Source organism: Elephantulus edwardii, unplaced genomic scaffold (assembly GCF_000299155.1).
Source record: "Elephantulus edwardii isolate Elephantulus edwardi_28Jun2011 unplaced genomic scaffold, EleEdw1.0 scaffold00003, whole genome shotgun sequence".
Lineage (NCBI taxonomy): Eukaryota > Metazoa > Chordata > Mammalia > Macroscelidea > Macroscelididae > Elephantulus > Elephantulus edwardii.
The window spans coordinates 1,314,715-1,328,261 of NW_006399753.1; the positions used below are offsets into that span (position 1 = coordinate 1,314,715).

General features: G+C 59.7%; 1 protein-coding gene across 1 annotated transcript in view; it reads right to left on the reverse strand.

Moving 5' to 3' along the window:
• Positions 1-3,261: 3,261 nt before the first annotated feature.
• The window catches only part of GLI4 (GLI family zinc finger 4), a 13,371-nt gene continuing 3,085 nt past the window's right edge, over positions 3,262-13,547 (reverse strand). The window contains exons 3-7 of the mRNA XM_006879436.1: positions 12,456-12,588; positions 12,037-12,356; positions 10,057-10,470; positions 5,556-5,559; positions 3,262-3,724 (exon numbers count right to left, since the gene is read on the reverse strand). Coding sequence (XP_006879498.1) covers positions 3,262-3,724; positions 5,556-5,559; positions 10,057-10,470; positions 12,037-12,356; positions 12,456-12,588 — 1,334 coding nt within the window. The remainder of the gene's footprint in view (positions 3,725-5,555; positions 5,560-10,056; positions 10,471-12,036; positions 12,357-12,455; positions 12,589-13,547) is intronic.

Below are 13,547 nucleotides of genomic sequence, written 5' to 3' on the forward strand. Positions count from 1 at the left end.
GAGTCTCTGTTTCTGACGCTTCTTGTTTTGGATTTGGTCCCTTGCTGGTCACCCCTCCATCCACATTAGAATATGCTCAGAACCTGGTGTGTGTGCCAGAGGGAGCCTGCACCGCAAAAGAAAATGCTACTGAACCACGTACAGGTTTGTGGATGTAGACGGGGTGGCAAGCACTGAGGGGCGCACAGAAGCGTGGATGTAGACACGGGGTGGCAAGCACTGAGGGGCGCACAGGAGCATGGACCTGGGTGTCAGCATTGAGGAGTGCACAGATGTGTGGAGGAGGGACACACAAGTATGTGGATGTTGCAGCGCCAATAAACTCACAGAAGGCTCAGGGTGGACCAGACACCTCAGGTGGCCTGTGTCCTGTCCCGACCCAGTGGCCAAGCCCACCCTTTAACAAGTGTGGATGTGGGACAGGAAAGGACTGGAGGAGCGTCACACTGTGCTCTGGGAGAGCTGAGCTCACACCCCAGCATCCTGCCCTCAGAAAGTGAGAAGACATGAGCGCAGGCTTTGGGGCTCCCTTGCTGCCCTCTTGCCCAGGAAGGACGCCTGACTGCATGTGTCCTGTGAACCCCAGAGCTGGCTGTGAACCTGAGACCACATGGTCCCAGCCACCCTGCCACCAGCCCTTAGGTCTCCTGGCCACCCCGGCACTGAGCCACAGGACAGAGCTTGGGGGGTGGGGGTACATAGGCTTGCAGGCAATGGTGCCAGAGTCAGTGCCCTGCACAGCAACTGCACACGATGGTGGGGAACCCAAGCTCTCAGCTGCCCCTCATCACCCTAGATGTTCCCTAACCCCTCCTACTCCCTGTGGGTGGGTCCATTGAGCTTACACCCTTGGTGCTGTGGGACCAGGCTCAGTGTCCACTTCCACTGTGGGCAGAGGAGCAGGGGCATCGCCTGGATCAAGAGAAGGGTTATGGGCGGTGGGGGAGGGGAGGTCAGAGACTGAGGGACAGGCTACCGTGGCCCCAGGATTCTCAAAGAGGCCTGTGTCTCTCCCTGGACCAATTTCTCCAAGTGTGTCTGCAGAACCCACACCCACCCCATCCTCACCGGGCTTCCTGAGCTGGTGGGAGATGGTGCACATCAGCAGTCTGCCTGCCAGGGGGGGACCGCGGCATGGACACAAGCTGAGAAGAGGCCCCCCCAGACTTGTCCCTCAGTCCCTGACCACACCCCACCTCAAGGTCCCCTCTTCAGTTAAAATCAGTCTAAGCTGTTGTCACTAGAAAGAGACTCCAGAAGACACCACGAGACAGTCCCACGGCCACTTTGGGCACTCAGCCCAGGTCACAGTCACATAGCAGGGTGCTGGCTGTTTCTTGACACCTCAGACACAGTTCCACAGCTACCCTGGGGACTCGGCACAGGTCACAGTCACAAAGCCAGATGCTGGTTATCTCCTGACACCCAGGGATACAGCCCAGGTCACATAGCAGGGTACTGGCTGTCCCTTCTGGGTTCCTTTCTCTAGACCCCACCCCTGGGTGAGGTGGTGAAGCTGGACACCAGGCCAAGTACAGAGTGAATGAATGATGTGCATGCCAGTGGAGACAGAAGGCGGTGGCATCAACAGGAGTGGACAGGTGGGACAAATGCTGGGTCAGGCCCCCTCCACGGATGACAGCTGGAAGAACATGAATGGTGGATGAGAGGCTCTGTAGGCCAGAGCACAGCCCTCAACCACCCGGGTCAGAGGGGCCGGCTCCCCAGCCAGCCTCCCACGCCAGGCCCATGGCTGCAGCGCAGTTCTGACTCAGCGAGCTGCTGCCAGCTTTCTGAGACCGAGTCGTCATGGGAACGGACCACCCTCTTTCTCTCACAAAGCAGCTCGGGGATTCGAACCACCACCGGAGATGACCTTCTGCTCACTAGCTCAGCTCCATGGGGCCTGTCCACCAGAGGTACATTAGGTGTGCTCCAGGTTACAGTGGCCTCGGCGACTTGTCTTCATACACTGCCAGGCCTTTCTCCCGCGGTGCTGCTGGGGGACTCTTACCTCCACTGTCCTGGGACTGCTTGAGGTCAGAGTTGCTGTGATGAATGAGGTGGCTACTGCCTGCTCACAGCGACCTTCCAAATCCCGCTGCACTGGCCACTTCGCTGGTGTGACAGCCCTCTGCCTGTGCCCTGAGCTTTTCAGCCCGCACACCAGAACAAAACCTTCCAGCACCCCCTCTCCTCACACTGCATGTTTATTTATGACAAATTGTAAAAGACATTTCAAAATAAAACACTTAAAAATACTCGCTTTCCTGCACATCCAGGGGGCACTTCTCCAGTTCTAGGACCGTGCATTCTCTGGACTGACCACGCAGCTCTGCTCTCGTGCTGAGGGCCCACTTCCCCTCCTGCCCTGAGACCCTCTCGAGGTCACGCTCCATGCAAGCTCAGGACCAGCAGCCTGGCCTTGCATGCCCTTCTGCCTGCGGTCCTGCCTTCTGTGGGGCACCTGGTGAGTCCAAGGCTCTGGGCATCAGAGCTCTCAAAGGATGGCACCATGCCCAGACCACTGGACGTGGAAGTGGGGACAGTTCAGCCACCAAGCTTCTGGGGCTGGGCAGGGAGGAGGAGATTGGAACATAAACTCGATTCCTGTCACCAGATCACTTGTAAGTCCCATGGAGAGTAGAGCTCTGGGCCACCTTCTTGTCAAGGGACACATCATCAGGTGACAAATGTGCAGGAGGGGCGGCAGTGTTTTTAGTGCAGGGTCTTACCTTTCTTTCTTTTTTTTTTAACCCTAAATATGTAAAAACTATTCCTGGCCTGGGAGCTGTATAAAAGCAGACTCAGGACGGGGGGACAACGGGGACCAGCGCTCAGCCTCCATCCACCATGCTGGGTACTTCTGAGGTGGGCGACTCTGATTCTTTGTCCAGCCTTCAAGAAACCATGCTGGCATAGATTCAAGTTGCTCTGCTGACCGGAAGCTGGTGTTTTGAGCTGCTCCAGGAGAACGCTGGGCAGTCTCTTCCCTTAAAGATTTACACTCAGAAACAAGATGTAGGTTCTGCCACCCATCAGAGCCGACTCCACTGCAGTGGAAGGGCCTAGCCGCAGAGAGCTTCAGGTGAACCTGGGGGTGTGTCGGGACCCGGGGCTGGAAGTCCGGGTGCAAGAGAGCACCACAGGAAAAGTAGCCCAGAGAAGTGAGGTCTGGCCTCACCCTGCCTGCTGCTGCTTCCCCAGACCTGCGCCGGTCAGGCCAGAGAGCGAGGTGGCCTCTCCAGGTGGCCGTCTGGCTCACTCCAGGCTGTGCACCCGCTGGTGCTGGATCAGGTGCGAGCTCAGTCCGAAGGTCCGGCCGCACTCGGTGCAGCGGAACGGCCTCTCGCCGGTGTGGACGCGCTGGTGGCGGAAGAAGCCTGAGAGCGCGCGGAAAGCGCGGCCACACTGTGCGCACTCGAAGGGCTTCTCGCCCGTGTGGATGCGCCCATGCTCACGCAGGAAGGAGCTGCGGCTGAAGGCGCGGCCGCACACGGCGCAGGCGTAGGGCCGCTCGCCGCTGTGCACGCGCCGGTGCTGCGCCAGGTTGGAGCTCTGGCTGAAGGCCTGGCCGCACTCGGGGCACGTGAAGGGCTTCTCTCCGCGGTGGGCGCGCAGGTGCTGTGTGAAGTGGGAGCTGTGCACGAAGGCGCGCCCGCACTCGCCGCACGAGTACGGCTTCTCCCCGGTGTGGATGCGCTGGTGCTTCAGGGCGTCGGACCTGCGGCCGAAGGCCTTCCCGCAGTCTGTGCACACGTGCGGCTTCTCTCCACCCGAAGCCCGTGCGTGTCTGAGCGCTCCGGCCCGACGCGAGGGCTTCCTGCTCGGGGTTTCCAGGCCTGGCTCCTGAAGCCTGCCGCACGCTGCAGGGACCCCAGGATTTGGGTCACATCCATCGCTGGCCCCACCCACAGGGTCGCTCTGAGAGTTCTCCGACAGTCCTGTGCTGGCTGGGCTTCGGAACTCAGATCCTGGGCCAGGCTCCTCCTCTGAGGCGGCCTGGCGCAGAGTCTCTGCCTCTTGGGGAGCTTCAGGCTCAGGAGTCCGCTCCACACACTGAGCCTCATTCCCGCAGTCTGAAAGCAGAAACGGGGAAATGAGTATCAGGACTGGGGGACAGAGAACACACAAATCCAAGAGGAGGGGGTTAGGAGTTGAACAGAGGATGGGAAGTAGTGAAGGCAGGGTCCTCCAAGGACCAGGGGTGCGGTGGCCAGGCCAGGTGCAGGGCAGGAAAGGGAGTAGAGAGTAGGAGTGGGCACAGGACAGAGCAGAGAAGGCGGGCAGGGGCGGAGACAGGACAGAGGTGGGGTCACTGAGCATGCAGCTCCCCCACATCGCACACAGCTGCCGCCCTAAGAACTACAGTTAGAAAGGGCTGAGGGGACCCTCAGAGCCCCAGCCTGACCTTAAGGGGCGGAAGAGGGGTGCAGGGTCGAAGGGCATCCTGTGAAGAGGCACATTTCATGAAGGAAAAGGCCAGGCTGGTAACCAACTTCTGGGCAGACCCCAGTGCTGCATTCTTCTCCAGCGGTCCCCCCAGCAGGGGCGGGCCTCTTTGCAGGAGCATGAGAAACTGACCAGAGGTGGGGGCCATGCCCACGTGGACCAGGAAGGGAACCTGAACTCGGAGAGCCCCCTAATCTATCAACTAGCGGCAATTCTACAAGAGAGACGAACAGCTGTGACTGCTCAGAGACGTGAAATCCGTGGTGGTGGGTCCAGCGCGAGCCCCCGGGGATGTGAGCCCCAGGGAAGCGGGAGGAGGCAGCCCGCGCCCTCTGCGGCAGGGAAGGTTGGGACCAGAGGTCTGGGTGGACCTCAGCCCGGCTGCGCTGCAACCGCGGCAATATTCTGACCAGCAGGGGTCAGGACCTGGGGCTGCAGCCAGGGCCGAGAGTCCTCGGAGCAGCGCCCAGAGGCGCGTGGGAAGCGGCAGGGATGGAGCGCAGAGCGGCTGAGAGCGTTTCTACGCGGGAGCTGCCCACAGCGGTTTGTTTACCGCCCTTCTCGTTCTCTTTACTTTTCTTGAAAGCGCGCCAACCCGACCACGGAGTGGAATCTCCCAAATGCTGCAGGGAAAGACACTTGTACAGACCGCAGCCGCGACAGGCCTGAACCAGAGCCCCTCCCAGACCTGCCTCCAGGGTGAGGGAAGCACACAGGGCGACAGAAGTGGGGCCGTCGGTGGCCTGTGGGCCAGGGCAGGGCGGGGCTGTACCGTGCGGCTGGACCTCCGCGGGCGAGGCGGCGGGCGTGGCCCGAGCAGCCATTGGCTGCGCGCGCGAGTCCTCCTGCTCCCGGGCGCGTCCTGCGGGAGAGAGCGACCCAGCAGGTGGACAGGGGCTCTGGCTGCTCCGTCCTCCGCCCAGCCCCGCCCACCGCAGGGAGCTGACACGCGAGCTGAGAGGCGGACGCATGTCTGTCCATACACAGTGGGGGTCCCAACCCCCCCTTCGGCTGCCCTGCAGGGACCTCGGGGTAACAACTCTGCCCCGCGGCCAACTCTGGAAGGAGAGCACCTGCTCTTCCGTCTGGTGGCCTCGAACTGCCAACCTTTGGGTCGGATGCCAAGCGTTAGCGCCACGCAGGGCTTCAAACAAGGAAAGTGAAGTAACCTGGGAACTGACCGATGGTCAACCCAGCGCCAGCCCGCGGCCGCCCAGCAACTGGCTCCCCAGGCGCAGGTGGCCTCGCGCGGAGCTGCGGACCCAGGGCGCCCGGGCTCGGGCCGCGGAGTGGACGCCGTGCGGGCGCGAGGGAGTCCCGGGGGAGGCCACGGGGCGCGCTGCCCGGCGGCCGCAGACTGCACGGCGCTCGCCGGGTCCACTCGCAGCAGGGGGCTGGACCGGAAGCCGCGGCCCCGCCCCCAGGAGCCCCGCCCCGCGCGTGGACACTTCCGGGCGCTCTAGGACGCGCGGAGGGCCCGCTCGGTGGACTCGGCTCCGGGGCGCGGGCGTGGGCGCGCGCCGTCTTCGGGGCTGAGTGGTCACCGAGACCTGTGGTGGGAAGGGTCAGCGGCCCGGCCCCGAGGCCAGTCAGGACTGTCCGGCTGAAGGAGAGGTTCCAGCGAGGCAGAGACATAGCGGCCGTCGATGGCAGGAGCTGCAGGGACAGCGGTGCAGGCGGCCCTGCTGGGGTCAGGCTGGAGCCCTGGCCGGGACAGCGTCCCCACCGAGGCAGCGTCCCCGCCGGGGCTGGACGGTATCCGGGTCCCTGCTCCGTCCCAGGCCCACCGAACCTGCGCCCGCGACCTCGCTGTGACCGGGCTGGCCCTCCAGTGAGTGGCCACCTCGAGACTCAGCCGGGGGACGATCTTGTCCAGGGCCCGGGAATGGGCCCTGAGCACGGCGGGGAGCCACAGGGCGCTCCGGCGCGGTGAGGAGGGGACAGCACCTCTTGGGAGCCACAGACCTTCCTGCTGAAGCCCCACAGCTCCGGAGTCAGCGCCCACCAATGTCCACTACAGCTTACTGCCTTGTCCTCAGGGGAGACGCAGACCTCTCTAGCACTTGAGCCCAGGAGGACTTCTTCCATCTCATCCGCTAGTCCCCAGGGGCCACTTCCCAGCAGCCCTATCCAGGTGGTGACCCATGTGGAGTCTTGTGCCTGGAACCACTGCCCTCCTGCACCTGGGCCTGTCTGCACACAAAGCCTCAGAAGTTGCAAAGGAAAACGGCCTTGTCGCGTACGCGCGCGCGCGCGCGCACACACACACACACACACACGCGCGGCAGGTAGCCTCCTCTCACCACTCCGCGATCACCAAGTCACTGTCACTGTATAGGCCTGGTGCACTGGACAGCAGCTCATAACTTAGGGTCTTTTAAATCTTTCCAGTGGGACATGACCATCTTTCTCCTGCAGAGAACCTAGTGGATTTGAACTGCTGACATGAGCACTGTGCAGAACTCCCAGGATCATGGCATCATGGGGCGCCTTGCACGTCCTTGTCCGTGGAGGGTCGCACCTTGATGGTGAGGGATGTGGATGCCTGTCGGTGTAAATTCTCTGGTGCCCCACATGCCCTTGTGCCCACAGGCGCTTTCCCACACTTGTCTATAGGGTCTCCCTCCATGAAAATGCTGGTTCTGGACTAGCTGACCTTCTGCCCGACTTTGGCACGTCCAGTTTGCCGGTGTCCCCCAGTGAGATGTCTGTGATGTTGAACTGCCAGGCACACATTGAAAGCCCTCTCCCTCATGACAGGTCCAGGTCCAGGTCCCTAAGGGCCTGACGATCTTCTGGAGCTGTGCCCACACCTCATGTGATCAGGCTGGGGTGCTGTCAGGCAGTACCAGGGCTCTGGGGTGTGTCCTCTGGCGCTCAAACATCTGGATTCCCTAGGAAGTGCTACCATACCCACACATCTGGGCCAGCTTGTGCAGGATTCTGTCTGCGAGGTCTGAGCACTGAATAAATTCAGGCTTTAGCTCGTGACACTCCAGTGCACTCTCTCTGCGCCCTGTGCTGGGTGTCAGGTTCTGAGTCACAATTGCAGGCACGCCCTTCCACTTGCGGGTGCTAAGCAGGCCCGCATATCCGCACCCCAGCTCTGCTTGGCCACTTGGTGCCATTTGAGCATCTGCTGATAAAGGCACCTGAGGGAGCCAGCTCCTTTGTGACTTCTTGTCTGTCTGCAGCTGTGGTTGGTAAAATCCTGGGGTGATTTGTCCAGCGGCACAGGACTGGTCCCACCGTGTCCCTCAGAGCTCTGGGACTGACCTATCTCCTTGCTCTAAGCCTGGCTTCGCATGCCTCCTCCAACCCCAATTCCCTTCCTGCATCCCAGAATCCCGGCATTGGCGGGCCCCTTCCTCAGTGTTTGCACCCCGGACCTTCGTGACTCCCCTTCAAACCTCTAAACTGTAACCAACCCAACACCTTCCTCTGGTAAAGAATTGCAGCACCAACTCAAAGGCACATGGTTCGACTCCACCAGCTGCTCTGCAGAAAGATGGGTAGTCTGATAGCACTGAAGGCCAGTTCTAAGTCAACGGTACCTATCAACAGTGGTGGTGGGAGCCCTCACCTTCTAGTTTGCCTAAATTCACTGCTTTTGAGTCAGTACCGACACAAGAGCTGGCCTCCCTTGGGCTCCTGGGGCCACAGAAGCATGGCCTCTGGGTTAGCACCTCAGCTCTCACCAGAGCTCCCTTTTTCAGGGCTAGTAACCACTCAATACCGTTAATTCATTACACTAGTAACTGGTGAGGTTCCCAGCCCCGGAGGGGCCCCACTCACCTGCATGCCTAATCCTTAGGGACATGTTGGCCCATGAAGTCTGTCCTTTAGGTGTCCCCAGCTCGTGAATGCCAGCCCTGTGCCCAGACCCATGCTTCCGCTCTAGACGCTGGAGCTGGGATGCTGGCACAGAACCAGGCCCTTGTTCCATACCATGACCTGTGCCCGGGGCCAGGTACAGGAAAGGCAGTGAGATGGCACAGGCCTGGACCTGTTGCCAGGACTCAGCCTGCCTTAACTACATGGCGCGAGAAATGCCAAGTCTGACTGAAATAAGTCTATTGAATTTACACAAGGAATAAAAAGTGTTGACAAGCACCTGAGGACGAGTCCTGGGGAGCAGGAAGCAGCCAGCACCGCCCAGCTCTGAGACCTCAGGACTGATATATGTGGGTCATCACGACTGTGGACCCTGTAACACTTCAACCAAGTGCCTGCCTCTGATAGGCGTGGGCAGTCGAGAGGGGTGTGCTGATGGATGGAATGCAGAAATGGACCTTGTGTCTGCAGTGGACCGACAATCTAGAGGCAGAAACGTGGGTCCCTCCCCAGAAGCCCACCACCTGTGGTCAGGGGATAAGACGATAGGGCAAGGGCTTTCCCTTGGCTGCCAGAGCTGGAATCTGAGGATGTGCTCATGTGGCCAGTGCTATCCTCACTGTGGGAAGGGAGCAGTGTGTGTGCGTGTGTGAGCCTCTGGAGGGGTCTCTAGGCATGTCGGCTTGAGAAGGGGCCTGGCTGCCCCTAGAGTGAGCCTCCTCGAGGGGCTGGGGCCGTGTTTAGAGGACCCTCCCTCCTCAAAGCTGCTAGGGCTGTAGACACAGACCAGCAGGCTGATGCACCTCACAGGACAGAGGAAGGGTCCCGAAGGACCCAGCCTGGGTCCAGTGCTAAGAGGAGGTGGAGCTGTTACAGAAGTGAAAGGAAGAAGTGGATGGTAAGGTTTGTACTAACAGCCTTGAACTTGGCGAGTAGGGTAGCAGGGGATCCAAGTTCCTCTCGGGGATGAGGAAGCCAGCACCTCACTGCCCACAACACTGTTACTACCCATGGCCATGTGGCCCCTGTGGGCCACAGCATCCCAGCTGTGTCCTGAACTGTTCCCAGAGCCCCCTCCCACTTCACTGGATCTCACCAAGACCTATCAGGTCCTGCCAGTGGACGTTTGCTGGGACATGAACAATGCAGCCCTGATCTTCTAGCTGGGGGCAGGGAGGATGGTGCCCAAGGGCCTGAAGGCACTGGTGTTCTGTGAAGGGAAGGGAGATGATGCTAGGAGTCGGGTGGGTGGGTGAACTGTGCAGGAGCTTTGGTCCACCAACCCATCACCAGATAACTCCCACTGCCTGGAGGGGATCCACGGCCTGAGGGAAGCAAGATGCTTTCAGGAATGTATCACTAGACACCTCAATACCACTCCAGGCGAGCCCTGACCTGGGGTGAAGCAGTGGCTTCCTCACCCAGAAAGCCACTGCCCAGCCTAGCCCCACCTTGTGCTATGCGGGATCCAGGGAGACGTGTGTTCCCTGTGGTCTAGCAGACAAGCCCTTGCATTCCTCCCCTGTAAAGCCAGCAGCTGGCAACCCTTCCAATGGCCAGAAAAGGTTTACTGGGCATGCAGTGGTGGGGCAGTCAGGTGGCCGGACGCTGGTTGGGTGGCAGGGCTGCCGCTGCCCTCCTACTCCTGGTAGTGAATCCTCTGGTGCTGGGTGAGCTGTGAGCTCTGGCTGAAAGCCTTGCCACCGGCGCTGCAGGCGAAGGGCTTCTCGCCCGTGTGGGTCCACAGGAGGTGGAAGAAGTGCAAGCGGCCGTGGAAGGCCTTGCCGCACTGGTGACAGTTGTAGGGCTTCTCGCCCGTGTGGATGCGCTGGTGCTTCAGGAGCAGCGAGTTGTACTTCTGGACCCTGGTGCTGCCCTGCTGGTCCCTGAAGCCTGTGCCCAGGTTGTCGCTGCTGCCCAGCTCGGCCTGAATGGGGCTGGTCTCCCAGGCTCCCTGTGGCAGGAATGTCACGTGCCTGGTGTCCCTCTTCGATCCACAAAGCTCAGGCCCTGGCGGTTGGCCTGAAGGCTGCTCCAAATCAGCCTCTGGCCCAAAGCTGTCCCCACACTTGAGTCTCTGGGGAAGGGTTTGCATCAGGCTCTTCAGCACCCCCATGTTCTGGCCCACCTCCAACCTGGGCATGTGTGGTGGGAGAGACGGTGGCACCTTCTGGGGCTCAGAATCTGCAATGAGAGGATGCCAGATAGCACTCAGCTATGCGGCACATCTGTGCAGCCTTGAGTGTGCTCTGGGCAGGGGGCCAGCAGCCAAGGCCTTGTCCTGAGAAGAGACAGCAAGAAGCACCTGTGGGTGCAGGGGTGAGAACAGGAGGCCCCCACCTGTACCAGGAAGCTGACCCAGTGATGTGGGGGTCCTGGGAACCTTCCCTGTGTTCTCACACAGTTCTAAGGGCTGAGGGGAGACCCGAGTGAAATGAGCTGGGCCAGAGGCTGAGGGAGAAACTGCTCCACCTGCCAGCTGACCCACCTGGACAGCAGGGAGCTAACAGGCAGGGCTCCAGAAGGGTGCTGGAGGAAGAAAAGCCCAGTACTGCTGTCCTCCTGGGACCCCGCAAACCTTACTTTGTGAGAGACCAAGCAATGCTGGCATTGTTCCCAGATGGGATAGTTATCATACGAAGGACATGGATGTTAGCTGTGAGCGGTGGACTGTGCTCGGCACTAGTTAGAGGAGTGAGCTGTCCTGGGGACCAGTTAGGTGGTGAATCACAACAGGTAGAGGTGGTTAGAGGTGGACTATGACAGATACTGGTTAGGGCATGTAGGGATGGGTAAAGATTCAGGAGAGGGCAGTGATTAGGAAGTGGACTGGTGGGTATGGGCTAGGTGGTATTGGCTGGGTTGGAAGGGTTGACTACTGGTTAGGTGCTGGACGTGATGGGTATTGGCTAGGGGTAGGCACAGGCTGGGTACTTTTCTTGGATGGGTTATAGGAGTTAGGGTAATGGCTATAGTGGTAACAGGAGACCAGGTGGACCTGGGGCGGAAAGGCAAGGGATGGAGGTGAGTGATTGGCATGGGGCCGTGCTGGGCCCCCTCCCCTCAGGTTGCCTCTGGGAGTTCCCACTCAGCAGGCCAGCAGGTGTTTCTCCCAATCACCATTTCCTGGATGACTTGAGGATCCAGGTCTGACAGCTCCACAGGCGGAGGCTCCTTAGGGCTGGATTTATGGGACTCGAGAGGCGGACAGGGAAGCTGCGGCTCATCTCCCACCCACCAAGTGCTTGCCCACTTCTAGCTACAGCAGCCTCTCCCCTGAAACCAGCCCTGGGTTCACAAGCTCCACTTCCTCCTGCCTGGTTCCCTGAACATCCCCTCCTGTAGCCAAGCCAGACGACTCACTGTCTCCCTGAACCGGCAGACCAGTCCTGTTTAGTGTTGCTATCCAAGGCTTCCCTGACCCTCCCCAGCACAGCGCAGCGCCCCCTCCAAGAGGCCTCCCTGGAGTACCCATCCCTGAGTGCTGCCCCTCTGCCCACTCAGGAGAGGCTGGGCAGCTGGGGAAGCACTTCAAGTCCAACTCTTGGTCTCCATGGCAGTGTCCATCCACCCTGGTCTTAGCCACTGCAGGGCTGAGCCACTGAATGGTCAAGGGCGGTGAACACATGAGGTTAGGAGGCCGCAGGAGTGAAATCTGGGTGCAGATCCGCCACCACCTACGAAGCATCTTTAGGTCACTTAGCAGGGCTTCAGTCCTCTCATCTGGATGAAAGGCACAGGCACCCCTACCCTCGCTGCCTGAGCATAATGGGGACTCCGGGTGGATGGCCTTCCTCGGAGTGCAGGTTCGAAGCAGAGAGCAGCAGCTCCGGGTGCGGGCAGCCACGGCCACCTGGATGGCAGCGAGGGCGCTGGGGTGCTCGGGCGCTGGGGTGCTCGGGCGCTGGGGTGCTCGGGCGCTGGGGTGCTCGGGCGCTGGGGTGCTCGGGCGCTGGCTAAGCCCCGTCGGGGCTCCGGGTGCGGGCAGCCTCGGCCCGCTGCGCGCCCCGCAGACAGCGATCGCGAAGGGCCGGTGGGCCGACGGCTGCAGGACGGGGCACCCCGTGGCTCTGCGGGCCAGCTCCGCTCCGACGCGAGAAGGCCGGAGTCCCGAGGCCGAGGCCGGGGCGACCAGGGACCCGAGCCTCGAGCCTGCAGCGAGCACTCACCTTCCCGGCCCGGCCGCCGACAGGAAGTGCCCGACCCGGACCCGCACGCGCGGCGCACACTTCCGGGCCGCTCTGGGCCGCTCCGGGCCGCTCTGGGCGCCTGGAGGACCGCGCTCCTCACTGGCCGCCAGCCCTTTGCAGCCCCATAGACAACAACACAAGGTGACCAGACCCTGTGGAGTTCTTATCACTTCATTCTCAGAAAAGCACTGCTGTGATGTTCTCGTTATCGTGCCATTGACTCTTCCCGACACTATGAACAGTAGCTAGGAACCCGGCCCTATTCTGTGCCAGCCTCATCATCTCTGACATACTTGAGACCTTTGCTCTAGACGCTGAGTCAGTCCATCTCGCTGGGGGTTTCATTCATCTCTTTCATTGACCTCCTCCACCTTTCTAAGCATAATAGCCCTTTCCAAGGAATAATCCCTGTTAACAACATGCCAAAATATGTGATACCAGTCTTCCTTATCCTTGCCTCTAAGAAGCATGGCCACATTTAGCTTCAACTTGAATTTGCATATGAGCAACTGATGTGTGATTTACTGCCTTGGAAAACCTGCTGGAGGGTCAGCTATGTGCTGGTTCCAACTAGACATTACACACCACCACCACCAACATTCTGACTGCTGATATTGGGCGTCACTAAGGTCTCTTTCTTGTGTAAATGTGTCAGAGTCAGTGAGACTGGCTTCGGACCAGGACAAGCTTCAGAGCTATTGTACATAGGGTCACGATGAGTCTCAGGTGACTTGACAGCACACAGCAACAACAACACCATTCATTGCACATACCTTTTTTTAAAGACACAAGGGGCAGCTCTGCACATGGACCTCATCTGAAGGGCTCCATAGGAATCAGAATGACTGTATCTGTGGTTTTGGAGAAGAGCACTAAATAACCCATGGACTGCCAAAAGAACAAACAAATACGTCTTGAAGAAAGTGCAGCCAGAATGCTTGGATTCTTGTGTATTACATCTGGTGAGGTTCATATTTATACTTGCAAAGAGCTTTTTGCAACAAATTAAATTGGTGATAGAAATAACAGATTAAAAATAACTAATAATTTAATTAATTAATAAGTCATATT